The sequence below is a fragment of a genome, unplaced genomic scaffold (assembly GCF_019419815.1).
Source record: "Pyrus x bretschneideri cultivar Hongxiangsu unplaced genomic scaffold, Pyrus_bretschneideri_v1 Contig27, whole genome shotgun sequence".
Lineage (NCBI taxonomy): Eukaryota > Viridiplantae > Streptophyta > Magnoliopsida > Rosales > Rosaceae > Pyrus > Pyrus x bretschneideri.
The window spans coordinates 63,395-88,146 of record NW_025999579.1 but is presented as its reverse complement, the minus strand read 5'-3'; the positions used below and the strand labels follow the sequence as shown (position 1 = coordinate 88,146).

The 24,752-nt window shown below is 37.2% G+C and overlaps 4 protein-coding genes and 1 pseudogene across 10 annotated transcripts; 2 read left to right on the top strand and 3 right to left on the bottom strand.

The window, feature by feature from the left end:
• The first annotated feature begins 765 nt into the window (after positions 1–765).
• On the top strand, positions 766–7,362 carry LOC125478831. 4 transcript variants are annotated; one of them, XM_048587475.1, is made up of 13 exons: positions 766–1,134; positions 1,741–1,790; positions 2,284–2,558; positions 2,644–2,718; positions 2,805–2,863; positions 3,016–3,151; positions 3,760–3,856; positions 3,958–4,024; positions 4,387–4,485; positions 5,392–5,481; positions 6,032–6,186; positions 6,652–6,753; positions 6,932–7,362. In XM_048587475.1, exons 3-13 carry the CDS (start codon positions 2,306–2,308, stop codon positions 7,074–7,076), a joined length of 1,278 nt encoding a protein of 425 aa, XP_048443432.1. In that variant the 5' UTR covers positions 766–1,134; positions 1,741–1,790; positions 2,284–2,305; the 3' UTR covers positions 7,077–7,362. The 4 variants fall into 4 exon arrangements, with proteins under 4 accessions (XP_048443432.1, XP_048443433.1, XP_048443429.1 ...); XM_048587472.1 differs by having other exon boundaries at positions 767–1,134; positions 2,287–2,558; XM_048587476.1 differs by lacking the exon at positions 1,741–1,790.
• An 898-nt stretch (positions 7,363–8,260) lies between these two features.
• Positions 8,261–10,927, bottom strand: LOC125478833 (coiled-coil domain-containing protein 12-like). Of its 2 annotated transcripts, none has more exons than XM_048587477.1 (5): positions 10,738–10,927; positions 10,207–10,372; positions 9,398–9,530; positions 9,165–9,279; positions 8,261–8,608 (listed from the first exon to the last, which is right to left on the bottom strand). In XM_048587477.1, exons 1-5 carry the CDS (start codon positions 10,910–10,912, stop codon positions 8,547–8,549), a joined length of 651 nt encoding a protein of 216 aa, XP_048443434.1. In that variant the 5' UTR covers positions 10,913–10,927; the 3' UTR covers positions 8,261–8,546. The 2 variants fall into 2 exon arrangements, with proteins under 2 accessions (XP_048443434.1, XP_048443435.1); XM_048587478.1 differs by having other exon boundaries at positions 8,261–8,605.
• Positions 10,928–11,033: 106 nt separating this feature from the next.
• On the top strand, positions 11,034–14,797 carry LOC125478830. Of its 2 annotated transcripts, XR_007259622.1 has the most exons (5): positions 11,034–11,351; positions 11,769–12,660; positions 13,207–13,373; positions 13,847–13,925; positions 14,217–14,354. XR_007259622.1 is itself a non-coding variant. In XM_048587471.1 (4 exons), exons 1-4 carry the CDS (start codon positions 11,068–11,070, stop codon positions 14,422–14,424), a joined length of 1,551 nt encoding a protein of 516 aa, XP_048443428.1. In that variant the 5' UTR covers positions 11,042–11,067; the 3' UTR covers positions 14,425–14,797. The 2 variants fall into 2 exon arrangements, 1 of the variants encoding a protein (XP_048443428.1); XM_048587471.1 differs by lacking the exon at positions 13,847–13,925 and having other exon boundaries at positions 11,042–11,351; positions 14,217–14,797.
• LOC125478832 lies at positions 14,765–16,448 on the bottom strand (annotated as a pseudogene).
• A 1,133-nt stretch (positions 16,449–17,581) lies between these two features.
• LOC125478855 (alcohol dehydrogenase-like 6) lies at positions 17,582–20,763 on the bottom strand. 2 transcript variants are annotated; one of them, XM_048587548.1, is made up of 10 exons: positions 20,492–20,763; positions 20,234–20,373; positions 20,119–20,156; positions 19,673–20,001; positions 19,346–19,428; positions 19,168–19,243; positions 19,023–19,084; positions 18,704–18,799; positions 18,416–18,577; positions 17,582–17,942 (listed from the first exon to the last, which is right to left on the bottom strand). In XM_048587548.1, exons 1-10 carry the CDS (start codon positions 20,574–20,576, stop codon positions 17,826–17,828), a joined length of 1,188 nt encoding a protein of 395 aa, XP_048443505.1. In that variant the 5' UTR covers positions 20,577–20,763; the 3' UTR covers positions 17,582–17,825. The 2 variants fall into 2 exon arrangements, with proteins under 2 accessions (XP_048443505.1, XP_048443506.1); XM_048587549.1 differs by having other exon boundaries at positions 20,234–20,370; positions 20,492–20,761.
• Positions 20,764–24,752: the final 3,989 nt, after the last annotated feature.

The following is a 24,752-nucleotide window of genomic DNA, read 5'->3' as shown; positions in this document are numbered from 1 at the left end:
TTGATAAGTTAACAGTTGTTGCCGGAAATAGAAAGAAGGGTGAAAAAGTAAACATGCAATGCAATTTGTGTAAGTGAAAATTGTGTGCGGAACTGACAAGAATAACTGTCAGTTAATGTTGACGTAGGAAAAGAAGAACCGACCACTCGTTTTATCTCATCACTCACTGGTCACTAGTCACTAGTGATGTCCGTCGTCTGATGAGCACTAACACTGACAGAGAGGAAAAAAAAAAAAAAAAAGAGAAACCAGTATACAAGGAAGGAAAGAAAGAATGGAAAAAAAGGAAAGAAAAAGGGGGAGAGAGAGGGATTAGAATTTTCTTTCCTCATCTTTCTTTCCTCTCTTTTTATATTTTATATTTTTTTCTATAGAAACGTCTTTTACATTTTTTATTTTATTTTTCTATAAAAAATTAGTACAAGATATTGACGTGGTTTAATCATATTTATTCAAATAGGAGATAATAGAAGGAGAGAAAAAAAAGAAAGGAGAGAATCCTACTAGAGAGCCACTAAATAGTGATGGATACTAGAGAGCCACTAAATGGTGATGGATATATAAAATAATAATAATAATATGGTAAGGAAGAGGACACACAAAGTTGAAAGTTACATCCCAATTTTCCAATTTCCTCCATTTCCCCCATTTGTTAATTATGTGTCGACCTAGTGAAGTTAAAACTCAAAAAGGCTGAAAGCTTTTGGAAGCTGTAATTGTTATTTATTTTATTTTAAATATAAGGAATTTTACATTTTCCAAATTTCCAATACCCTCCTCTGTCCTCCTCACCTGTTTGTTTGGCTCTTTCTTCTCTGGACTCCTGGACGACTCTGCTCCTACATCAACAAAAGGCAGGCTGCCCTTCTCCTCTTTGTAAAAATTTTCAAGGGCTGTTAGGTCTGTCTGTCTGTGATCTATCTCTCTCCAGACTGCAGAGACCAAATAAGCTTAAAGCTTCTTAAAGGCTAAAGGCGGTAATTGTGGGGTGTCCGTCGTAGAGTAAAAGAGCTTGTTTGTTCCTTCTCATATTATCGTTAATGGAGGAGACTGACTGACTGATTGGGGTTGATGATCGAAAGAGTCCACCAACTTGCAAACTCAATCCAAAGTCGCTGGCTTTTATGTTAACTGGTAAGTATTCTCGCCTTCTCACCCTATCAATTATTCAATTGCTTCCAGTTGCTTGGATTGGAGCCTTAGAGACTTTGGAGTCCCTTCAAGCTTCAAGCTTTGAAGCTTGAAGCCTGGAATTCTGGGTTTTTAATTTAATAGAATTCAATTCAATGCTTTGCTCCAGTTGTTGCTTGTTTCAACTTGTTTGTTTGGACACCCTTTCTTTACGCATAATCCTCGGCTCAAGTTCACTATTTCGTGAGCGGAAAGGGTTAGGTTACTCCAAATACCAAATACCAAATACCAAATACCAATTACCAAGCACCAAATGCTTTCCTTTAGAGTATTTGTAGTTCAATTGTAGAATTGCTTTACTTTCACATTCACATTTCATATATCATTTCAACGGACGGGCGTACGTATGCAAATGCAATTGCAATTGCAATTGGTTGCACGAGAAATCATCCCCTTCTTTCTCTTTCAACTCTTGTCCAACGCCATGCCTCCCTCATGCCTTTCATGTGATTCATTCTCTCCTCCTTTCACAAAAAACTAACTAATTTTTTTAATTTTTTTTCTTCTAGCCTCTCTGATTCTTCTCTTTCTTTTTTCCTTTTGCTGCAGAAAATACAACAACGCTTGACCAATCACTCACCCTTCCTTTAACAGACGAGGTTTGTTTTTTATTTCATCAATTTTTCCCAACTCTTATTTATTTCTTTACATACTACTAGTTGATGTTCCCTTCCTTCACACTTGGTCTACCTTTGTAAATAGATATAATTGTTTTTAAATAACAATTGATAAAATTTAATTTCTCAATCTCAATCTCAATCCCAAAGACAGAGAGAGAGTTCTAGTCAAGCCATTTGGGTGTTGCTCGTGAACAAGTGCACTTTGGTGGTTGGCATTTAATTATGCCTTCCTTGCTGTTTATTATGTTCCTCCTCCTCGTGATACCCATCTCCATTCTTTGGACTATAGTATTTGAACAATCTTCGTTTCTGTTTCATATGCATGCTCTTCTGAATTCACCACTGTTTCATGTGTGAGAGAGAGTCTGCCTCTGTTAATTTGCAAATTCATATACATAGAGAATCGTATGCGTATGTCCATAATCTATATATACAGCCGCCGATGCTGATTGAATGAACTTTGTTTGGTTAGCAGATATAGCGAGTCTTAGGATATGGGATGCCTGGTCTCAACACCGAAAGATACACTAGGAAATAGGAGGAGGCCGGCAAACATTGGGGAAGTTTCTGTCTATGTTCCCGGTTTGCGAATCCCTAAACCTGTTGATTTCTCTCATTCACTTGGTGATCACTTGTCCAAAAGTTTAGTGGAACGCCTATCTGCTTTAAGGACTCACATAGTTGTAATGGCTGCCCAAGAAGGTCCAACAATTACCAGAACGAGGAGAAGAGCTGCTACTCAACATGGTTCTCATAAACACAAGCTTGTTAATTTTTCCAAATGATATCTGAACTCAGATATTTCTTTATCTAAATGAATTCTTATCATCAGGTGGTTCAACATTGGCCGATCTTCAGCAGGCTCTCGAGGATTATTTGCCTGTCCTTTTGGGATTAATGAAAGATGGTAAATCATGATCTCATGCCTTCTTATTTAATTTTATCCTCAAGTTTTAGTAAATCCTAAAGGCGTTTCTTATTTATAATGTGAAGGAAGCCAGCTACACCACAAGGTTCAATTTTTGTGGGTAAATCATGAGGATGATGCAGAGGTGGGCATGTGGGAGCGCTCTTAAAGCTCATATTTCTCTGTTGTGCAAATCATAGTTTTTGCTTTCCTCATTCAGTCATTCCTCAAATAGCGTTCAGATTCAATGGTATTGTCAAAGGGAAACTAGCTTAATGTGAATGAATGATTCTTCAGGAAACAGCTATGTCTAATGCATGGTACGAGGTGCTGTCGATTTTGCACTTAATGGCAATGCTATCATTATCACAAGCTAACTTGTTACTTCTTCCAAGAACATCTGCTGATGGTTATCAGCCAAAAGTAACAGAAGGTAGGCATTACCACATGAAAACTGCTAAAGCCGATTAATTATGTTTTTTTTTTTTTATCATCTCTATTATTATCCTACCATGGCTTGTTAAGTTAACGAGAAAAGTTGCGTTGTCAATGCTTTCTAGAATGAGTATAGCTTTAATGGTTATAAAGTCTTCTCAGTTTCTAAGAGAACTTTGTGTTATAGTACAAAACTGTTGCCTGGATTTAAGAATCAGATGCAGTAATTTTTGGGTGAAGCCTAGTATGGTTGACATAGGAACTCAGTGAAAAATAGTAGGAATTGGAAAATCGGAGATAAAGAAAACTGAAAATTCATTAGATTATGTCATTAAACTCTTAATAGCGGCATGCTGATATGTTAAGGAATTCACTAAGACGAGTGAAAAATGGATTTTGTGTTTGATACTTCGTACTAAGTTCTTTGTTTCACCTGTTTATATTATATTATCAGAAATCTTGTTTTTGTAAGACTTCTAAAGAAAATTAACAAATTCAGTGTATGCAGTAGTTGTCATCAGTCTACCTTTAGGTTGTGCCTTGCATGGCTCTTTCTTTTTCATTGGTCATACTATGAAGGTTCCATTGTTTTTCTTGTTGTTACAGAGAGTAGACGAGCTTCCATTGATATTTTCCTGAAGGCAGCAGGATACCTTGATTGTGCCGTCCGACATGTTCTTCCACAGTTGCCTAATGAGCTCAAGTTTGTATCAGTTTAAATTTTGCACTGATTTTTAACTTTCTGCTTGTTATCATGTTCCTAACGCTGTTATTTATAATCTTTTGACTATTCCTTGATTGCAGGAGAAATCTGCCAATTGACTTAGCAGAAGGAGTTCTTCGAGCGCTTTGCCTACAAGCATTAGGACAGGTAGTAACTTTACTTAAAGGGACTGATCTGGTAAAATGTTGCATTTTATATTTCAGCATTTATGCTTCTGAAATGCCATCTTTTACTATAAAACATAAGTATTGCAGTCAGCCTGAAGTTGTGAACCTATCCTGCTTAATGGGCACAAAGGGTACAACTGCAATAAGTTTGGTTTTTCATGCATCTTCTTTCTTTCTTTTTTGACATCTCGTTATTGTCCAGCTTATCCCGAAAATGCAATTTAGTTGGAACCTTGTGTCTTCTGACTATAATGTTTTGCTGACCCTTTTTATCGCTTGATTTCCTTGTTTTATTTATAATTTTTACTTCATTCTTTCATTCTTTCCACCTGTCTCCTGTAGGGTGTTGATATTCAACTTGGAATGGCAATAGATAGCACAAAAGCTACACTTGCAGTGAAGCGAAGGCTTGCATGTGAAATGGTGAAGTATTGGCAACAGGTAAGAAATTTATCATGATTGCTGGTTTGATCTTGTCAATGAGTAATATCATTTAATGTCTGGGATATTTGTTATAAATTTTCCATGCTTCCATTGTGTTCCTGTTTTAATTCATCTCCTTTGGCTTATATGCATTTTGAATTTGAACCTTGTGAATTGAGTTGGAAAGAGGAAGCAGTAGTCAGCTCGAATAGCATCAGTTCAGGGTCTGAATTTAGATATTCTAGATTAACGGACCATTATAGTGATTCTAAAACCGCGTTGTGAATACATGATGGATTCCATCGATGGCAAGGTGAAAAAACCAAAAATGATAACAAATATACACCCTCTTTTGTTTGATGCCTTAGGTGAGCTTACCCCATTTATACCACTACTCTATATTTACTAATGAGTTTGTTTGGTTCTAGGTTATCATCTCTTTCTATCAGTAGTCTTTTGTAATGTGCTGGATTCTCTTTTACGAAGGCTATCATGCCTTCATGTGCATATATGATGCATGCCCATGATGTGGAACTTACCCACATACCCAACATTTAGAATGGGTAAAAAAACATGAACTCTCTGAATACTCCAAACAAGAGGATCTAACCTCCAATTTGTGCTGTTTGTCTAAAATCATATCCCTATTCAGTATTCCTTTTATTCATAAACCAATTTTTTGCTACATTCTTAGGTTTTCCTTTTGCATTTCCCGACATTGAGTAATGTTGGCTGTTCTCCATTTGGAGTAGTTGTGAGAAGTTCCTATACATTTCATATCAGTTACATGTCATATATAAGTTGTTAATTCTGTGGTTCACTATGTTTCTCATGATTACTCTTGTCATCCGAACACATTATATGTTTGTTGAATCACATGGTGATCCTGAAGCATATTGCTTTCTTTATGCCATTTATTTGCAGGCTCAAGATAACATTATGAACCTTCCATTATTAAATGGTTGGGGTGAAAAGCATCGGCTCTTTGTGAAGTGGAAATATGTTGAGGCAAAGGTATTTTGCACTTTCTGCCTGTCTTTTTTATGCTCTTACCACTATCCTTCTAAACTTATGAGTTTACCTCCCACTATAAGGATAGTGTCTATGAGAGTAATAAGGAAGCCAAAAGCGTGATTGTTAATGTATGTTTTATTTATGGAGGGAAAATAGTGGCCTTGTAGCGATTCCTCTAGAAAGCACACTTGCATTTATCTAAAAAAGATATCAAGTTGGTCATTTGTATTTTCTACGTTGGTGATTACTCGCTCATTTGGTTTGTCTTCCCTTGCATTAGATTACGTGCATGCAGATTTTGATACCTATGTTCTAGGTTCTGATACGCTATTGTCTTTTCTGAATGAGTAACTGCCAAATGAAAGTATATTGAACTATTCATGAAGAATCATATAGTTTAGTTCATTCTTTAGAGTTGATCTAGCTGATAGGGAGGGGTCTTACGCTGCTAATGTTGAATATTTGATTTGAATTACGAATTACGATTGAAGTTTGTGTTCTGAACAGCTAACCAAAGTTCTTCCAATTTTAACCTTCCCATTTTAACCAGGCTGCTGCATATTACTATCATGGTTTGATCCTTGATGAGGGTAACACAGAAAAATTTCATGGGATGGCTGTAGCTGCTTTGCAAGCAGCAGATGAGTATTTCAAAGAAAGTAAGAAGGCATGCGAAGCATTTAATGCTGCTCCCCCTTTGTCGAGGTGGGTAGAGGGTGGATTTGCGTATTCATTTTGCTAATTTCATTGGGTGGCATCTAGCGGATTATCTGCTGTTTTTTCTAGGGGCAATAAATTATGTGCTGTAGTCGCAATATCTTTATCCTCTCCCCCTATCTCCATGAACGTCAAACACAAACATGTACAAGGAACGAACATAAAATTGTCTTTAGTATCCATTAAGATGGAGTTCAGTTTCTACGAGAACTCTTCCTAAGAAAACTGTCTCCTAAATTATCTACTCTAGAGTCTAGTCCAATCTCTAGATATTAGCAGAGATTATTCTACTGGCCCTTCTTGAAATTTGTGTGCGTGTTGTGAATATCTACCGTCTCGTATGTAGCATTGGATGTTTCAAGATTGAAATGTCCATTAGCTGATCAGTTTTCTTCTTCTTGTCAATCGTTCTTCTTTTAATGGTTAAGTGCTTTTTTTACACACATTATGCAGAAATCCACCGCTCTGGGGAACCATGAAGTATCTATCTGAGAAAATTCCAAAAGATGCTTCAAGCAAAGTGCGGATAAACCGTGATCTGTACTCACACGAGAAGTATGTCCTGTTCCTGCCTGAGAGAACTATTACCAATAGTATTTTGTTTATGCCTAAATGCAATCTCCTTTTCACTCTTGGCACCCGTAATTGCAATCTCAGTGTTCTTGGCTGATGATACATAGAAAAAAAACCCTCGGGAATAATTAACGTCTGGTTTTGGATATTTCAACTGCAGAATCATGGAGACAGCACCAACATTGCCCGATTTTGCATTGGCCTTGAAACCGGATGAATTCCAACTTCCTCCAGTAGACCCCTCTTGGAACATGGAGCACATGAATAAGGGCTCCAACCAGCTCAGCAGGAATGACAGAATATAAGCAATATCATTGTTCTAAAAATCCCAGCCTAGAGCCTCTTAGGCCCCGCCTAGGTGCTAGGCGGTTGATCACCGTCCCGATTAATGCCAAGGCATTTGAAAATTAAGAAAGGGCCCATAGACCTACTGAGGTGCCCGCCCAGACCGCCTAGGCACCCGCCCAGACCCGCCTATGCATTGTCTCATTTAGGCAGAAAATAGATAACTTTCATTTTGCATTTTATTTTATTTTTTCAATAAATTGTAAGGGACTTGTTGAATACTTAAATGAGCACACATTATATGCTTGTTCTCCGTGTTTTCATTATGTTCAAATACTTCATAATATATGTCATTCTATTTTGTAGTTTATGAAGAAATTATATATATTTTACGTATAAATATACACTTAATTACATGAAATATTATGGATTTAGTTAAATCCGTCTAGTTCGCCTAGATCCCGCCTAGTCGTCTAGGCGCTAGGCTCCAGCTCGCCGCTGAACTAGAGTTTAGCGCCCTTTAGAACCTTGAGCAATATATGGGAATAGTTTTCTGCATTACAGAGTAAAAGTGACCGATCCAGAAGTGTGGATGGCCATTCAAAACTGGGTGGATTATTCTTCAATCGTTGTGCATCCATTTTTCCTTCTAAATTTCTTTTGTTCCTTCTCCCGTGGGTAATTTACTTTTGATAGAGCTCTGTAAAAGTCTCCCCTTTCTTGTATGTAAGTTGTTAATTGACTGTTTCAGGGAAAGAGATGAATGATTTGTTTGCAAAGTACCAAAAATGGGGTATTTGCCCATCAAAGTTAATCCAGTACAAATACGTTTGCCCATCGCTTTCATTTCATAAAAAAGCATTCTAAAATTACTCTGTTTACATTGACTCGTTTTGTTGGTTGGAAGTTGGATCTTGGATGTCACTTTGGATTTGGAATCGGAGCGGGTCTTGGGTATGGCCACCGCATCTCAATCCACCTACTGCGCAGGTGCTGCTCTATAATTTCTTCTCTAGATGGAGGTAGAGGTGGTGGCCGTAACCAAGACTATCTCCTGTAATATTTTCATCAACAAGAACAAGGATAATCATCAACAAGAACAAGGATAATCAAGCACAAAATCACACATTGTAGCTCCAACAGGTCGGAATTTCCAACTTGGAACTGCAGCAGGCCATTCTGTCTAGGGTGTTGATAGCTCAAGTTGGCTGTGGATGTTTGTATCGAGTCTATTGACACCATTTTCATTGTTTGGCAAAAATACAAGAATACATTCAGTTTCAACAAATGCAGAACACAGAGTTTATCATCAATAATAAAGCTAAAAGAAGCTGATTTCCAAGTCACTACTTGCAAACAGGTACAAATCTCTATTCAACATGTTTAGAAGTGAGCGGGAAAGGTCTGATGTTTAACTCGAAGAGCTTATGTGATTTTTTTTCCTTTTCCCCTTTTTGTTTTTCAGGTGCCAGGGTCAGGAAAAGTCAATTCTAGTCTTCTCCACCATTTCCGCCGTCTCCATCCAATTGCTTTTGCTTCTCTTGTTCCCCTGCTAAAACAAAAAAATACAAAAAGAAAGAGAAAACCAGTTATTAAGCAGTTGATTCTCATTGTCACAGGAGATAGATTAATTAAAGTGTAAAGTGATGCAGTTCCTTGAAACCTTCAAACCAATTTCCTAACCAAATGCAATGTTAGCCTCTTTACATTGTAAGCCAAGCACATCAAGGAAAAGACTTGATCTTTTTAATGCAGAGGCCGAACTGGGGCCCCAGTTATGGTTCTGAAACTATTTACTTCTCTAGACAATGCAACTGAATATCCAATGGGACACCATGTGAGATTGATATATTTCCCAGTAGGGGAGGCATGACTTTAATAATGGCGAGGAAAGTAACAATACAAGTTACGGACATACAGCTCAATATCAGGAAAGACGAAAAGAAATATGAAGAGATCAACTGCTTTATTTCTGAAAACAACAATATGGTAATGGTGATTGAAATTTATGGCACGCCTTCGAACGAATCAATTTAAGAAAATATTTCATGATGTTCATTCTTTTAAATTTTCTATGGAGGGTGATGGTGAAAATGGTAATTACATACCCATAAGTTTAAGCATTGCCTTTTGGGTTTGCTTTTCAAGCTTATCAAGCCTCTTCTGCACATCCCTGCGAAGTTCCCAGTTTGGTTTTTTAGGAGCAATATTCACAAATGGGTCCTGAACATTGATCCAGAATTAGCACAAGTAAGATAAGGAACAATCCCTTTGAAAAACACAGATGCTAGTGATTAATGAATAAGAGAGTGGGCCTCGAAATTCAAAAGTAATCAAGCACCTCTTTCTTCTCTGATAGAGGAGGTACTGCTGCAACAGGGTCTTCAAACTTTGGCAGCACCGGTGGAACAAGCTTTCCCCCCTGAAGCTGCTTATCATGAGGAACATAATTTCGGAATTTCATGTTGGTATTACTGCACAAACTTACAGTTTAAGGTTAAGGCAGCCATTTTTTCTGGGTCCTATAAATTTAAAGGCCATGAAGAACAGACAAAACCTATGTATCATAATAAGTAATGATACAATGGAAAACATCCTGACCAAGCCTTCTACTATAAATCAACTATCTCACTAAGCTAAACAAATACAACCATGAAATGAATTCAAATGCTACTATAAGTGAAGACATAGACTATGAAAAAAAATGGAAGCAGAAGTCTCATATGTGTATGGTACGACGGTATCTACTTCCCAACCTTCATTCAGCTACTCCTTTTGGGGATTATTCAGGTTTACTCTTGTCCTCACCCTAAAGATCTTGTGCTCACGATGAAACCACATAATCCATAGTTATGTTATCCCCAAAAAAACCCATAATCACATGCATACCTCATGCCCGTAGAGATACATGAAATATTAAATGCAAACAAAACCGTTTAGTATCATCTCAAATGACACATGCGTATGAAATATAAATCCAGAGCGAGTAGGGATTGCAAACATAATGGGTAAAATTACCAAATAATGTTCACATTATCAACCCACAAACTTGTGAATTTAAAATTAATACAATACTTGAATAAGACTATTGAGAAAATGGAGGATAGGTAAGGGATACTAACATACAAAACATGAATAGGATCTACTCACGCTTCGTCCCTAATTGCATTGTTTTCATTAGTGTTATCGTGAACTTGAGCGGAATCCTCATCTGGAGTGTTTAACAGTTCCTGAGCAGCTTTAAGAGCTCTTAGCCTCTCTTGACGCGCTGCAAGTACTTGTTCAACGGAGTCCTCTTCAACGGCCATTGCTTCACCTATAGCAGATGAAATGACATTATAATGAATATATATTTTGGCTTAGCACGAAAGAAATTAAAAAAAAATTCAGAGGATTGTTATAATTTACACCAGATTATCCTATCCAGCATGATATTTAATCTTTAATCTGTAACCTTTAATATTTAATCAAAAGGGGTATTAATTGCAGGTTAAGCCCAAAAGATGTGAACGAAGTAATTTGCAATAACAACAACTGGCTAAATCAAAAGCCCTAGGCTGGGTTGGTTGGGCAGAAAAAATGAAGAATAAAACAGAAGAGAAATATCAGCAGCAGCAGAAATAATAAAAATAAATAAACAAATAGTTGAGGAAAAGTAGCGAGAAGAAGAAGATGGAATACCGGAGAAGACGAAGAGAAGGCCCCGGACCCGTCGTCTGCGGCGCTGCAATGCACTGTTAACACTGTCACTGTGGAATGGAATGGTAGAATTGACAATTTGAGAGGGAGGAGGAGAAACAAAAGGGGTGGAAACTGGAATAGAAAGACACAGCCGACCACAGGACAGCATTGACATCGATGGACTTCTTTTCGTGTTGCATGAGTTGGTCCAAGTGAGATAAATGGGCTTTTAGTGAGCCGAGCCACAGTATATAAAAGGCGTTGGGCCTGCCGTTCGTGCCTCATATGTATATAGAGTATCTTCTTGTTGGAGTACTTTGTCGAGCAAAAATGGAAGTCGGAAGAAAGGAAGTGATTGATGGAGCAGGGGCAGAAGCAGAAGCAGAAGCAGACGCAGATGCATATGCATATGCAGCACAACAAGCAGCAGTGGAATTGGAATTGGCAAGGAAGAGATGCAGATTTGTGATAGGGCGGATAGAGGGATTGCCAGCTCCTACCAACATCAAACGCACTCTTCTCAAACTGGTTCACTCCGAACTCACTTTTCTCTCCCGCTCCTCCTCCGCCGCCTCCTCCTCCACTTCTTCAACTCCCCTCACCAACATCAAGAGGTTTGCACTGAATTGCTTGCCCATTCATTCTCACGTCATCTCATTCTATTATAATGAAATTCGAAATGTATCGTCTGAATCAATGAAATTCCAAAAACAAACAAACAAATAATTATCATCTGGTTTGCTTTTCATTTCTTTACTTGTTTATGCATGAGTTGAGTTTTTTTTTTATTGAGTTTTTTATGGCATGGCATCTAATTCTATTTAGTCTCCAAATAATCTGAACCCACTTAGCTGCTTAATGATTTTATCGTGGAAATATATCGACTGAAAAGTAAACAAACGAATAATTGTCATCTCCTTTGCCTTTCATTACTTGTGAACTGGAATGGAATGGAGTGATTGTGATTGTGGAGTGTCTGTCTTGTATTTGACGGGTATCTTTTTTGTTAATTTCAACTGTAATTTTGGCAGTGTCAATATCGGACACATTGAGGCAGTTGTTCACATTCTCCGGCAGCCTTTCATTACTGGGGTTTCTCGCGTTTGCAAGCCAATCCCTTTCTCAACCTTAGCCCCAATTGCACAGCAAACCGACCCTTGTGTCAACCACAAACATGTCCATGTTGATATAGTTTGCACACTCCATAGGAACCCTGTCTGGATTGTTGTCTCCGACAGGAACCCTAAATACATTACTTGGACTGGCTTCCGATCCCCTTCCCATCATAAGAGTAGGGGCTTAAAATTGCGTATTCAGCAACTCACTGCTGCTGCCCGCTCTGCTGTGGCACTCAAACCTTCCTCGATTATTCTATTCTTCTCATACCGAAACGGTCTTAGCAGCGTTATTTGTGATAGACTAAAAGAGGAGTTTGGGGCAACTGAGTTTCGATTGGATTTTCCTATTTTAGACTTTGATTTTGATTTATCCGAGGAACCTGGTGACTGGACTAATGTACTTGCTGCAAGAACGTTTCAACAGGCTTGTGTATTTGAAATAAAGGTTAATGATCCACGGGACACTGTTTTCAGTTCAGAATCTGATGTCAAGGACTCATGCCTGGGAGAGGCGGCTGTGGAGACTTACCAGGATCCGTCTGTCCCTTTGAAGCACACTCAAATTTTCCCTGTTTTCTCTTCTCTGATTTCAAGAATGGGAATTCACTCATTGGATGCAAAAAATGTGGAATCTGTGAAACTGGGGTGTATTCTGGGTGATGGTGAACTTATTAACTTTGATACAACTGCTTTGATTGCTCTTATATCGGGTATTAGTAATGGTGGTACAGACAAGCTTTTGGCTACTCCAGAAAGTGAATTGAGGCAGCGGTTTAAGGGTAACTACGAGTTTGTGATTCAACAGGTTAGTTCTTCATTCTAGTTTTGTGTTTCCTGTCCCATTGTCTTGGAAATCTTTTGGTGTTACAGCGGGACATAGCCGTATTGAAGGATTGAATTATGAACTCAAAAAGTAGTTAGTTTTAGGGTTAGCGTGTCTGTTGGCTCTGTGGTATTCTTCTGTGAATGGTTAGTTTTACTTTTAAGATTTAAAATATCTTGAGAAATCCTTTCAACGCAGGCTGTTCAAGTTTATTGTCTTACAGTGTGGCAGATACTGAATAAACACAAACACAAACGGATTGGTTCGGTAGATCATTGGCAGTCCGTTAAAACAACCTATAAGATTTTAACCACTGTTACTCTGTACATTGAACTTCTTATTATATTTATATATCTTTTCCTTAAATATTTCTTATGGTATTTGCTATCATGCTGATTCATAAAGTTTGTTTATATGCCTCATCAACCATTTTTTCGTTCTGGGAACTAAATAAAATTATCCACCTTTCACAAGAATTATGTTACATTAACATCCAATCCAGGTTAAGGTTTCTTGATATCCTGCCAGGTGATGTCTGAGATTCAGAATCCAATTCTTGTTGAACTTGGTCGCGCAATGTCTGGAAAGAGAAGCATAATCTGTGAAAGTGTCCTTTTGGAGTTCAAAGAGTTAGCATTGATCTGTGGTGGGCCCAATGAGAACTTGAGAGCTAGCCATTTGCTAAAGTATCTTACGTGAGTTTTCCTACCAGTTTTTTGTTACTTCTTTAAACATTTTTTTGTGTCTGCCCCAATTTCAAAAGAATATAAACACTGACATTATAGAAAAAACTAAGGGTCCATTTGATAACAAGTTCTTTTTTGTTTTTTTAGTTTTTAGTTTTCATTTTTGTGCTGGAGATAGAAGAACAACACTGACATTATAGAAAAAACTAAGGGTCCATTTAATAACAACTTCTTTTTTGTTTTTTTAGATTTTACTTTTCATTTTTGTGTTGGAGATAGAAGAAAAGCATGGGAGAAAGAGAGATAAGGAAGAGTGGAGGAAGGATGCCGGAAGAGATGTAGCAGAAATGTATAAGGAAAAGTACACAAAATGAAAACTAAAAACCAGAAACTGTTTTAAGTTGTTTTTCCTTATATAATTGGCTTCGGCCTGCGAAATGCTTCAACTTAATTGGTGAGTTAACCTTGGGTGTATGATTTAGATCATTGCACATACGAGGAACTTCGTAGATTGCATTTGGAGGATGATGGATGAAATAGACTTACATATTGGCTTCCGAGGTTGGTAAAGCCTATCTAGATTCTAGTGCCCTCAGTCTAGGACATTAAACATATTTTGAGGTTATTTATTTATTTAGGAAATGAAAATTTATAGAAAGAAGGAAACGAGCACTGCACATTTGTTATAACCAACCAACCCTGGTCTGCATTGAGGTTCAAACTGAGTTGTATGGACGTTGGTATGATAGGTTTGATGATTTGCTCCTTTATTATCTATAGGGTCTGTATCTGGTTGATCATTTCCCTTTTGTTGGTATTATCATGCGCTAATAACCTTTAGGACTGGTGCAGGGTTGTTCCTGATAGTCCCTCTGAACGAATGATGAGCCTTCCAACCACTAGAAAACTGGCTTTGAAGAATAAGGTTGTTTTTGGTACTGGTGATTCCTGGTGTGCTCCAACTGTAACGGCAAATATGGCATTTGTTAGAGCAATTTCACAAACTGGTATGTCCTTGTTTACGATTGAGCACAGACCTCGGGCTTTGACTGGTGATTAGTTCTTGTATATTGTCCTGATATTTAGAAGTCAAACATGCTTCCATGGATGGCAATGAGAGGTATTGTTAATCCACTTTATAAATTGAAGTGGTTGGGTCTGTATCACATAAGATGCACCCAGAATGACTGGAACGTACAGGTGACAAAATCCATCAGGTGTTCTGGTTAGTTCAAGTTGAAACTGATCCTGCAGGTCAGTTCAAGTTGAAACTGATTCTGATTATGTGGTGCACACTGCTCGTAGACCCTTCTAGTTATATATTTTTAACTATTGTAGGACACATGACATGACATTTTATCGATAGGCATAACACTCTATGTAGGTAGATCTGTACACCATTACATATAAAATATTTTATACCTTTAGCATCACTTCTTGTGATTTTGTCTCGTGCGCGCTCAATTGCTGTGGTTTTTATTTCCGTCACAACTCAATTGCTGCGTTTACTACGAGAGAAAACGACAACTGCATTGATGGAAATACATATGGAAAGAAAGAAAGAAAGAAAGAAAGAAAGAAAGAAGAGAGAAATCCAACAGATAAAAAACAAATAAATAAATAAACAGCTCCCATATCCCCTGTATTGCAGATGTATTGCAAGATTAATTCAAAGTTTCATTCTGAATATACAATTATTAGCTTTAATGCTAATCAAATTGTTAGCAGTTAAGCTATCTACCACCAACAAGCATTTCCCCAAGATGGTCACCTTCCTGAGCTTCAATTTCCCGGGTTTAATTGCCACGGGTTCGTTAAGCTTTAGATCCAAGGGGATGCTTCCGGTTTGTTGTTGCTGTTGCAGTGTATTCATCAAAGTGCTTCCATATTGCGTGTGGCCAGTCAAGGCTACATTGAGTAGAGTATTGTTCTGATGAGCTTGGTAAAACTTTGGTAGCGTCCCTTGATAAAGCTTCGTGTTTGTATACCACACACTCAACCAGCCACCATTCTCGTAGTAAATTCCGATCACTTGTTTGGGTAATTGGCTGTTATTTGACGTCGAATTGAGCATATAAGGTCAAGTCCAAATTGTGCCTTAAGTCGCTAATCTTCAAGCTATCATCCGAGTAATTAGAAGTTTAGGGTGGAAGATGAGATAAGGGAGCAGAGTGATTTTCGCCTGAACCAGAAGCAGAAGCAGCTTCGTTTTCTCTGTCGCTTTCTCTCTCTGTAGTTGATGATGATGATGAACTGTGTCCATGCAGTAGCACCAACGGAGGCATAGGCGGTGCCTCCACATCTCCAGCAGGATGAACACCAACTCTCTGGTGATCAGCCATCTCTATTGTTAATTAACTTTCCTTCATGTCTACGTTTCCAGTCCGTGTATATAAATAAGCATGTAGGTTTCCTAACGTTTGCGTATGGTCCTCCGGCCTTTCTTAATAATATTCCTACGACTTTGTTGGGAGAAAAAAGGTTTGATCACAGATCACCCCCTCACCTACTTAAAACGACAGACATATCGCAATTTATACTTACAGCACCAAGTGTGTATAAAGTATGTGCTGTGGTTCAGCTAATCAAGTTAATAAGCATTCAAATGCGAACAATACCTTGGTTGCCTTCATCCCTTGTCAGTTAAAAATTCACAATAGCATTCCTAAAACCAAGTTATTTTGACGTTCAAGGTGTATAGTAGGTTAATTTGTTCGTTCAATGTTTTAACAAGGGTGAAGTGTCGATTTAGTCCATGGACTATTAGCTCAGTGAAAATTAGGTTCCTGAATTATTTTTAGGGATAAAATAAGTCGCTAAATTCATAAAAATTACTAATTTCATTCCTACTATTATATTCAAAGCTATTTTATCTAATTTTTCGTCAACTTAAGTCACTTAACACAAGTATAATACCATCATTTTCTCGTTTATAAGCCCTTAACATTTCATATAGATTGCAAATTAATGTCTAATTTAGCCTCAAAAGTTAACTTACAATATTTCTTTATGAAAAACTACCAATTTATCCTCCAAAGTTAACTCCGTGCACAATTTATTTATGAAAAACTACCAATCTACCCCCAAATGTGTATCACATGCAAGTAACGTGACTTAGGCTTGGTTTGGTACTGAGGTGATTCTGAAAAAAGCTGGGAGCTGTTTTTGTGTTTGGTAAACATTCAGCTTCAGCATTTTTTCACAATTTTGGGTGAAAAAAAACCAAAAATAAGAAGCTCCAAAACCCAGCTTTAAAAAACAGGTTTTTTTTTCACATCTGTTTTACATAAAAATTTATCAAACACTATAATACTGCTTTTTTGTTTTCAAAATCACTTTTACAAAAAAGTTTACCAAACACTCTACTGCTTTATTTTACAGTTGCTTATTCTCACAACACAGCAAAAACAATTTTTTTTCAAAGCACATCAATACCAAACCAGCCCTTAAATTGACGGATAATTGAATATAGTAGCTTCGAATATAATATTAGGGATGTAATTGACAAATTTTTATAATTTAAGGATTGATTTTTTTTTGAAAAAATAGAGATACAATGATTGACAAAGATGCAAGGATTGACAAGCGTCGAAACTCAACAGACAAATTAGAATTCACCCACAAAATAGAAAACTCTAAATTTGGTTGATAATAATATGACATAATCTGAATTACAACTCCAATAAGCCAAGCCTTTATATAGACATCAAACTCTAATTCCACTACTACGACATGTAAATCTAGTAAATAAACGAAACACAAAGGAAAACTAATAAATTCTTACAAAACATGAAAAGACAAAATTAAGCTACTAGCAAATATGCAACAATGACTTGTTGCCTTTTCCTTTGCTAAAAACCAATGTTTTCTCAATTTTGCACTATTATTTCTTATTTTGTACGACTTTTGTTTCTATGATTCTCTCCACTTTGATCGACCCCTATTTTCCTACATCAATCCATCAACACAGGCAGGCTTCACATATGTATGTATCATTCAACTTTGTGCCTTTTCTTTTAGAAACTTGAAATACAAGATCAAATTCATTTCTTTTCCCCCAAGAGAAGCTTCAATTTGATTGCCACGCAACAAATGAAAGAATCTCCAATTCAGTTCTCGAGCATGAACCAAGTAATTACCGAGTAATACGGTTGGTGGATACAAATTCTCTATTTATGTTTGTAAATAATCTTCGACATCAATTGGATACATGGATATTGATTGGATTCTTTAAAACTAAAATTCACTAATATTGCAACAGGGAACAGTTTACAATAAAGTTTAAACAGCTGGGGGAAGGAAGGAGTGCCAGTTACTTGAGCTAGCCTTCCAACTTCCAAGGGAAAGTATTATTAATCACAGATAATTATCCTCCACGAGTAGATAAAACTTGATCAGAACAAGGATAGAACAATCAAATCTTGTTCTATCAAAGGATCTAGGTGACAAAACAAGGGAAAACTAGTTTTCCATGTGGATGACACAACGCAAACACTTGCCTTCTCGCATGAGATTGAAAGCTTTATTCACATCTTCAAACGGCAGGTTATGTGTTATGTACTCATCAACTTGGATTTCCTGCTTTTTCCAATTAACAAAACATACGTTTTATAATTATTAGACTCTGAATACTTTTTGTTAATTCAAAAATTCTTCAAGCAAAATCTTTGTCATAAAAAGAAGGCCAAACTGGAAGGCTTCAATATTATTATTTTGACATACTAAAAATGCTTCCGAAACTTCAACAGTTATTCAATTTCTATTTGCTCATATAAAAGGAAATGTTTCCGTGATCACGTTGAATCATCGAGACATTAGACATTTATCAAACTAAGACATGCTAAAGTGTTGACAAGAGCTCTATTGCTTAGACATCCCCCCTGTCGCATTTTCTGGTAAGTACCAGAATGCTAGGACCGAAGATGGTCTGTAGATTACCTAACTACATGAGGACCGAATGAATTCTACCATAATGAAAGGTAAATGGACACTTCATATTAGATGATATATCTTTCTTGAAGCTTCAGTGGAATTTTGGTTAGTTCAATTACCTTTTTCATGTACATTTCTACTAAGGAAGGGAGATCAGTTTTAGGTTTCCATCCTCCAAATAGCGATCCCTTCAATGTTCTTCCAGTAAGAAATGCTCCATAATGAGCTGTTATTTCGGGCTTCACTTTTGGCACACCAAGTGTAACTGTCAAACCCCATCCCTTCAAGCAAACGGCATATAAAAATGAGGCCAAGTTGAATGAATAGAACTTCATCAATTTACACACAAAATTAAATATGAGATATGCTTAAAAAGAAAATCAAACCCTGAGATATCAGAAACTTACATCGCAACATGCCTGCAATGCAGTAGTTACCATCCCAGTGTCACCTATACATTCAAATGAGTAATCTGCTCCACCGCCTGTCAGATGCTTAATAACCTGAAAGAAAGTTAGCTCACATTTTAGTTTCAAGACAAATGATATTCAAGTTGATCCATTATCGTTCCTTACTCACTGTAGAATTCCAATCACCTCATTCAATCTACCACCAAGCTCCAACCATCGGTCACGCTGACTATTTAATTATTATTATTTTCTTTGATAATAAGTTTAAATTGGGGGAGGGTGATCCATCTGGACCATATGGTTTAGTCAGAATTACCTGTTGAATAGGTTCTTTGCTGTCATTTGGGTTGATAAATTCTGTAATTCCAAAAGCTTTAGCTGTGTGTACCAGTAGGAGCATCATTACCTAACATATAACTCCAGAGTCCAGATAGAAGAAACACATATCTCTCAAAATGTACCATTTTCACCCTTTTCAGGATTAGTGTCAACACCAATTATTTGAGATGCTCCCCTAAGCTTTGCACCCTGTGAAACCTATCACACATGAAACCATTATTGTTTGAATTATATGCTGCATTGCTGCTGCTGTCATTTTTGCAAGGCCTACTGTAACGATAAAGGTAAACCTGTACTTACAGAAAGGCCTACTGTCCCAAGACCGAATATCACCACACTTGATCCATTAGATATATCAGCAATGTTCCAAGCTGCACCCAAGCCTAAAAATTTGTATCCATACATAACATATGTTAGATATGCTTTTCCTTGACCAAGAATTGTCATTACCATTACGCATACAGCCTACATAGACGTCCATGTAGCGGTGTCTGTGGGGTATCATAAACTGAAATTGCATTCCTCTACCAAACCTTAAACCCTCTGAGCTGTATATGTATACATACATCATGTGTATGTATGTATCATGCGATCTCATGGCAGTATCAGCAAGACTTTAAACTCTACCTGCAGCTACTCCACAACTGAGAAGGCATACTCTCTCCAGAGGCACAAACGAGCTGATTTTGACAGCACATCCTGAGTGCACCACAGTATATTCGCTAAAACTTGAAACTGCACAATAATGGTAAACGGGCTCCCCAGTGGCATTTATAGAGAAGCGTGTCCTCTGATCGCAGTGCATTACGCCTCTCCTTTCAAGCCCCAGGAGATGACAGATGTTAGTTTTACCCGATGCGCATTGCCTGCATTTCCCGCATTCCCCAATGAACACTGTTAGCACATGGTCCCCTTGAGTAAATTCAGTCACTCCCTCCCCAACACTCTCGACAATCCTGCAATAATATTGCTATTGATTAGGTTAGTACCTAATATCACCATATTCCATGTTCATACAATATATATATATATATATATAAGTAGATGGAATAGAAAATACAGAAAAAATATACCCCGTTGCTTCATGGCCAAATATCCGAGGAAAGATAGCCTGCAATTAAAATTACAGAAATAAATGCGAGCAGGTCAACAAAAAAATTGAAGAATAAGAAAAAGAAGAAGAAATACCTGAGACTCCCAGGCAGAGAGGTCACTACGACAGAGAGAGGTGCAGACAACTTTGATCCTTATCTCCATGGGCTGAGGTGGACTCACATTCACTTGCTCTATCACCAAAGGATGTCCAGCTCCCCACGCCACCGCCGCTGCTTTTACATTTTCGTTTGGATTTGGATTTGGATTTTCACAAGACATAACACATGAGTAAGTATTTTGGTATTTGATTTTGATTTTAGTTGTAGAAATTAAGAAACATATAATGCATACCTTTGCAGGTGATGACATCGACATCTTCGACATCATGGACATGGGGTTGCGCTTGTCTTATGGAAGTGGAAGAAGACAATGACATCTGCTCAACTCAAAGTTTTTCTCTCAATCTGCAATCAACAAGAAGCAAGCGTAGACGAGGTTGGAGGAGTCGGTAGTTGAGGTTAAGCACTTGCCTTTGATGGCTCAAAGCGTGGGATGGTTGGTAAAGAAGGGTCTCCTCACCTAACCACACACCCAGACCCTTGTTGTTTTTCTTTTGTTTTTCAGAAAGTTGGAGTATTAATTGGTTTTTAAATTTTAGCCGAATTGCTACTTTGGTTTATGAACTAAAAATTAGATGGATCTCACAATTAATCGATATAATTTACTTTGATCAAACTCAACACTTTCTGTAACAACTGTAATGTAAAAATCAAGGGTAATTTCTATATACTTGCTTCCTATGTATAGAAATCAAGCTCATAAGAACCAGTGTGAAAGGTAGCAGTGAAAGAGAATTTATTTTATACAACTAATATTGTGGAAGATGGTATCAAAAAGACCTCAAATGTGGAGGTGAACACCTATTGAATTACAAGCCCTTGCAAATAGTCCGGAGATTTTTCATTGTGCTCAAGACAAGTGGTGGTATGCCACATGTTAGTATATAAATGAGGGAATTTTATTTTTCAAGTGTTCCTCTACTTGTATAATAACATATGACGTATGTGCTCGTGTTTCAAACATACTGAAAAATCTCTCCAATAGACAATAACATACGTGGTTGGAGTATGATTTTCTCCCCTCCTAATCTCTCTCCCCTTTCCTCCCCTCCTATTTAAACGATTACGGTTAAGCTACGTCAACAATTTTGTATTGTTTTATTTATAGAGAGATAAAGACAAAAAGGAAAGCGTGAGAAGAGGGGAGGGAAGGGAAGGGGATTAGAGCATCTCGAGTGAGGGGCTCTATATGGGGCTAAAAAAATAGTGGATATAGCCTATTTTAGGATCCCAAGGAATTTTTGGGGCCTTATAAAAGAATTTCTCCTAATAAGAGGCTATTTACTTTCGGGCACTATATGAGGTTATATATATTTATTTATGAAGTAATTTGATTACGCAATAATTTTTTTTTTGTTAACTTTTCTTAATTCAATTTTTGGACATGTTATCTCAAAGAAAATTTATGAACATTTCAACCTAAAAAAATTCAACTTCTGACAAAGTTAGATTTCATCACGTATGAACAGTCGTATTATGTTATCTTATCTCAATCTTATTTGTTGATTTGTTTCTCTGAAGTTAGACAAGATAAGATTTTATCTCGTAACTAAATTGTAATGCCCTTGCACTTTAGGTATGTTTTCGGTTTAGGTCTCCAAATTTCCAATGTCATTTCAATATGTAGTGTTTTTATTTGGAAATTAATAAAAGTAAGCCCTTTTAGTAGAATATCTTATATCGTTTTATGTTTTAAGCATTAAATATACAAATAAAATGGAGGACCTTTAGAACAAAAATATGTAAAGAAAAAGAATTAAAAAAATGAATAAAAAGAAGGTATAATTGTATTTGCAAGGGAGGAGGGAGTGGTAAAATTTGGCTCACATGAGTAACTACTTTTCTCGTGAGATCCATTGTTTTTTTAGGCTAGATATAGCCTAATTTTTTGCTACCCAAGGAAGGAAGTTACTAACCCAAGTGGTGGATTTAGCCCTATTTTCCATCTCATTGAGGATGAAATTTATCATTAGAGCTTCAACTGTAGTAGTTGTAGCTTCATAGAGGATAAAGTCTTTATTGGAGATGCACTTACGAGGAGAGAGAATCCCACTCTTAAATTTAAGGGTAAATTACATAAAACTACCTTAACTATTGGGTCAGTCACAATTTCATACCCCATCTTTAAAAAATTTTAATGTCATACCTCATATACGAATTTGTTACAATTTCATACCTTCCGTCAGTTTGTCTGTCAAGTCTTTCGTTAAATAGTGATGTGGCTTGAGACAGGGCCTACTCTCTATTAAAAAATTAATAAAAAAAATAAAAAAAATGAATTAAATATTAAAAACTAAAAAAATAAAATCATTTAATAATTTTTTTTTGCATGGGGGACCCACCCCTTATCCCCTTCACCCTTTCTTCCCCCTCCTGTCTTCCCCAAACCCAAAACCAGATCCCACCTCGCTTCCGTCTTCTTTGTGCCAATCACTACACCATTCTGCCTTCGACCTCCTCCGCTGCTTCTCCGGCTTTGCTAACCACCTTCATCTATCACTCAACCACCTCACCCGTCTTTTCTCGCACTCATTCTTCTGCAGCTTCAGGGAGATGTCGCGGATTGGGCCCTTCTAGATCCGCTTCATCAGGTGGGTGGAGAATTGGGCGATCTTGTTGTGGAGGCGTTTGGAGGGGATGATGGTAACTTCCTCGAGGATTTTCTTGTTGGTGTGGAAGTGCAGGGTCATGCGAGAGTAGCAGCGCTCGATCAACTAGGGGGAGGATTTCTTCACTGTTTTTGTCTGGATGCGACCTATGATGATGAATTTGCGTGGAGGAGATGGGAGGCGACGACGCTGGTATGTGCGTCTGTGTGTGAGGAGAGGGTATGACCCACCCCTTATCCCCTCACCTTTCTTCCTAGCTCCTGTCTAGAACAAGATCCGCCATGTCAGCCATTATCCCACCCACATCCCATCCTCCTTCCTCTAGTCCTGTTGTTGGAAAGCACGACAGATGAGAAGGGGAAGAAATTTAGGGTTAGGCTTTGGGTGGAATTGGGGTATTTTGTTTGAATTTGGTTACAAGGATTAATTTAGTGAGGGTGATGTGTGTGTAGGAGGAAGGGGAGGGGGAAGAGCGCCATGGGAGGGAGGTGGAGATGGAGGAAGAGAAGGTGGCAGGGGTTCTGGTTTTGACATTGAAGGAAGGTTGGGGGGACATAGGTAGATGGGGAAGAAAGGGTGAGGGGGATAAGGGGTGGGTCCCACATGCAATTTTTTTTGTATTAAATAATTTAGTTTTTTAGTTTTTAATATTTAATTAATTATTTTTTTAATAGAGAGCAGGCCGTATCTCAAGCCACGTCACTATTTAACGGAAGAATTGACAGACAAAATGACGAAGGTATGAAATTGTAACAAATTCGTAAAATAAGGTATGATATTGAAATGTTTTAAAGATGAGCTATGAAAATGTGACTGACTCAATAGTTGAAGTAGTTTCATGTAATTTACCCTAAATTTAAATATTAGTTGCCATTTTGTCAAGAATGGGCTTGTGCATTCCCATTGTGGTTGTGTCAGCAATTAGACGGATCGAACCGGGAGCAAAAGTTGGGCTTGTACAACCATCTCAAACGGTCTTGTTATGGTTTGGTGGAGAAGGGAAAACAATTGTAAAATTCATTATCTATATATATAATTATAAAGTGAGAAAGTAAAAAAGTTAAACTTTCATAATATTTAAATTACCTTTCTTTCATTATAATTTAAAAAAATAAAAAAATCATAAAAAAAATCCACGTAGTAGAACTGTGGGTGACTACTTTCATTATTTTTCAAAATATATTTTAATAAAAAATAATTTATCTAAAATAAGTAAAACTTAAAAAAAAAAAAAAAAAAAAAAACTAAAACAATAAAACAAAGCGCCAATTGACACACGTGTAGGTGTGTGGTAAGATGTTAGTAAGTTCTAATTCCAGATTAACAATTTAAATCCAAATCTTATTCACATTTAAACTTACCCCATATTCAAAATTTAAGCAATTTCAAATATGAAAAAACAAGGATTTCAACATGAAGAATTGAATGATGTTATTGACACTTCAAAAAAGTCATTACGCGTCATCCAACTATTTTTTTTTCTTTTTATATTTGTACTTGTGTAAAGTGTAGAATGACTATTTTAAAATACTAATAATAGCTCTCTTGAGAATAAACAATGTTTGGCTCATAAAATACTCCACAATACACTTCATGGTTGACTCAAAGAACTTCATCTTTATTATTTATAACTGTTTAGAAGTAAATGTGACAGCCCGTCCTGAATTATTCGTACCGTAGATGTAAAATGACGATTTTGCCCCTAGTGGTTACGTTTAATTTTGGGGTATTTGTTTGTGGGCTTGTTGGCTGCATCTAGACCACACACACATTATCATCCCTATCTCTTTCCCATATACTTTCCCTGTCCTCTGTGTGTGTGTGTGTGTGTCTCTCTCTCTCTCTCTCTCTCTACCTTTTCTTCTTCATACGGATAAGTACCAA

Coding starts and splice junctions, on each gene's coding strand:
- LOC125478831 (XM_048587476.1), top strand. CDS start 2,306: ATGGGATGCCTGGTCTCAACACCGAAAGATACACTAGGAAATAGGAGG. Junction 2,719..2,804: donor TTTGGGATTAATGAAAGATG/GTAAATCATGAT, acceptor TATAATGTGAAG/GAAGCCAGCTACACCACAAG. Junction 4,486..5,391: donor TGGTGAAGTATTGGCAACAG/GTAAGAAATTTA, acceptor ATTTATTTGCAG/GCTCAAGATAACATTATGAA.
- LOC125478833 (XM_048587477.1), bottom strand. CDS start 10,912: ATGTCAATGCTGTCCTGTGGTCGGCTGTGTCTTTCTATTCCAGTTTCC. Junction 9,280..9,397: donor CTCTATCAGAGAAGAAAGAG/GTGCTTGATTAC, acceptor ATCAATGTTCAG/GACCCATTTGTGAATATTGC. Junction 8,609..9,164: donor GGCAATGCTTAAACTTATGG/GTATGTAATTAC, acceptor TTTTTGTTTTAG/CAGGGGAACAAGAGAAGCAA.
- LOC125478830 (XM_048587471.1), top strand. CDS start 11,068: ATGGAAGTCGGAAGAAAGGAAGTGATTGATGGAGCAGGGGCAGAAGCA. Junction 12,661..13,206: donor ACGAGTTTGTGATTCAACAG/GTTAGTTCTTCA, acceptor ATATCCTGCCAG/GTGATGTCTGAGATTCAGAA. Junction 13,374..14,216: donor CATTTGCTAAAGTATCTTAC/GTGAGTTTTCCT, acceptor GGACTGGTGCAG/GGTTGTTCCTGATAGTCCCT.
- LOC125478855 (XM_048587548.1), bottom strand. CDS start 20,576: ATGTCATTGTCTTCTTCCACTTCCATAAGACAAGCGCAACCCCATGTC. Junction 20,157..20,233: donor TCTCTGCCTGGGAGTCTCAG/GTATTTCTTCTT, acceptor TTTTAATTGCAG/GCTATCTTTCCTCGGATATT. Junction 20,002..20,118: donor TTTGGCCATGAAGCAACGGG/GTATATTTTTTC, acceptor ATATTATTGCAG/GATTGTCGAGAGTGTTGGGG.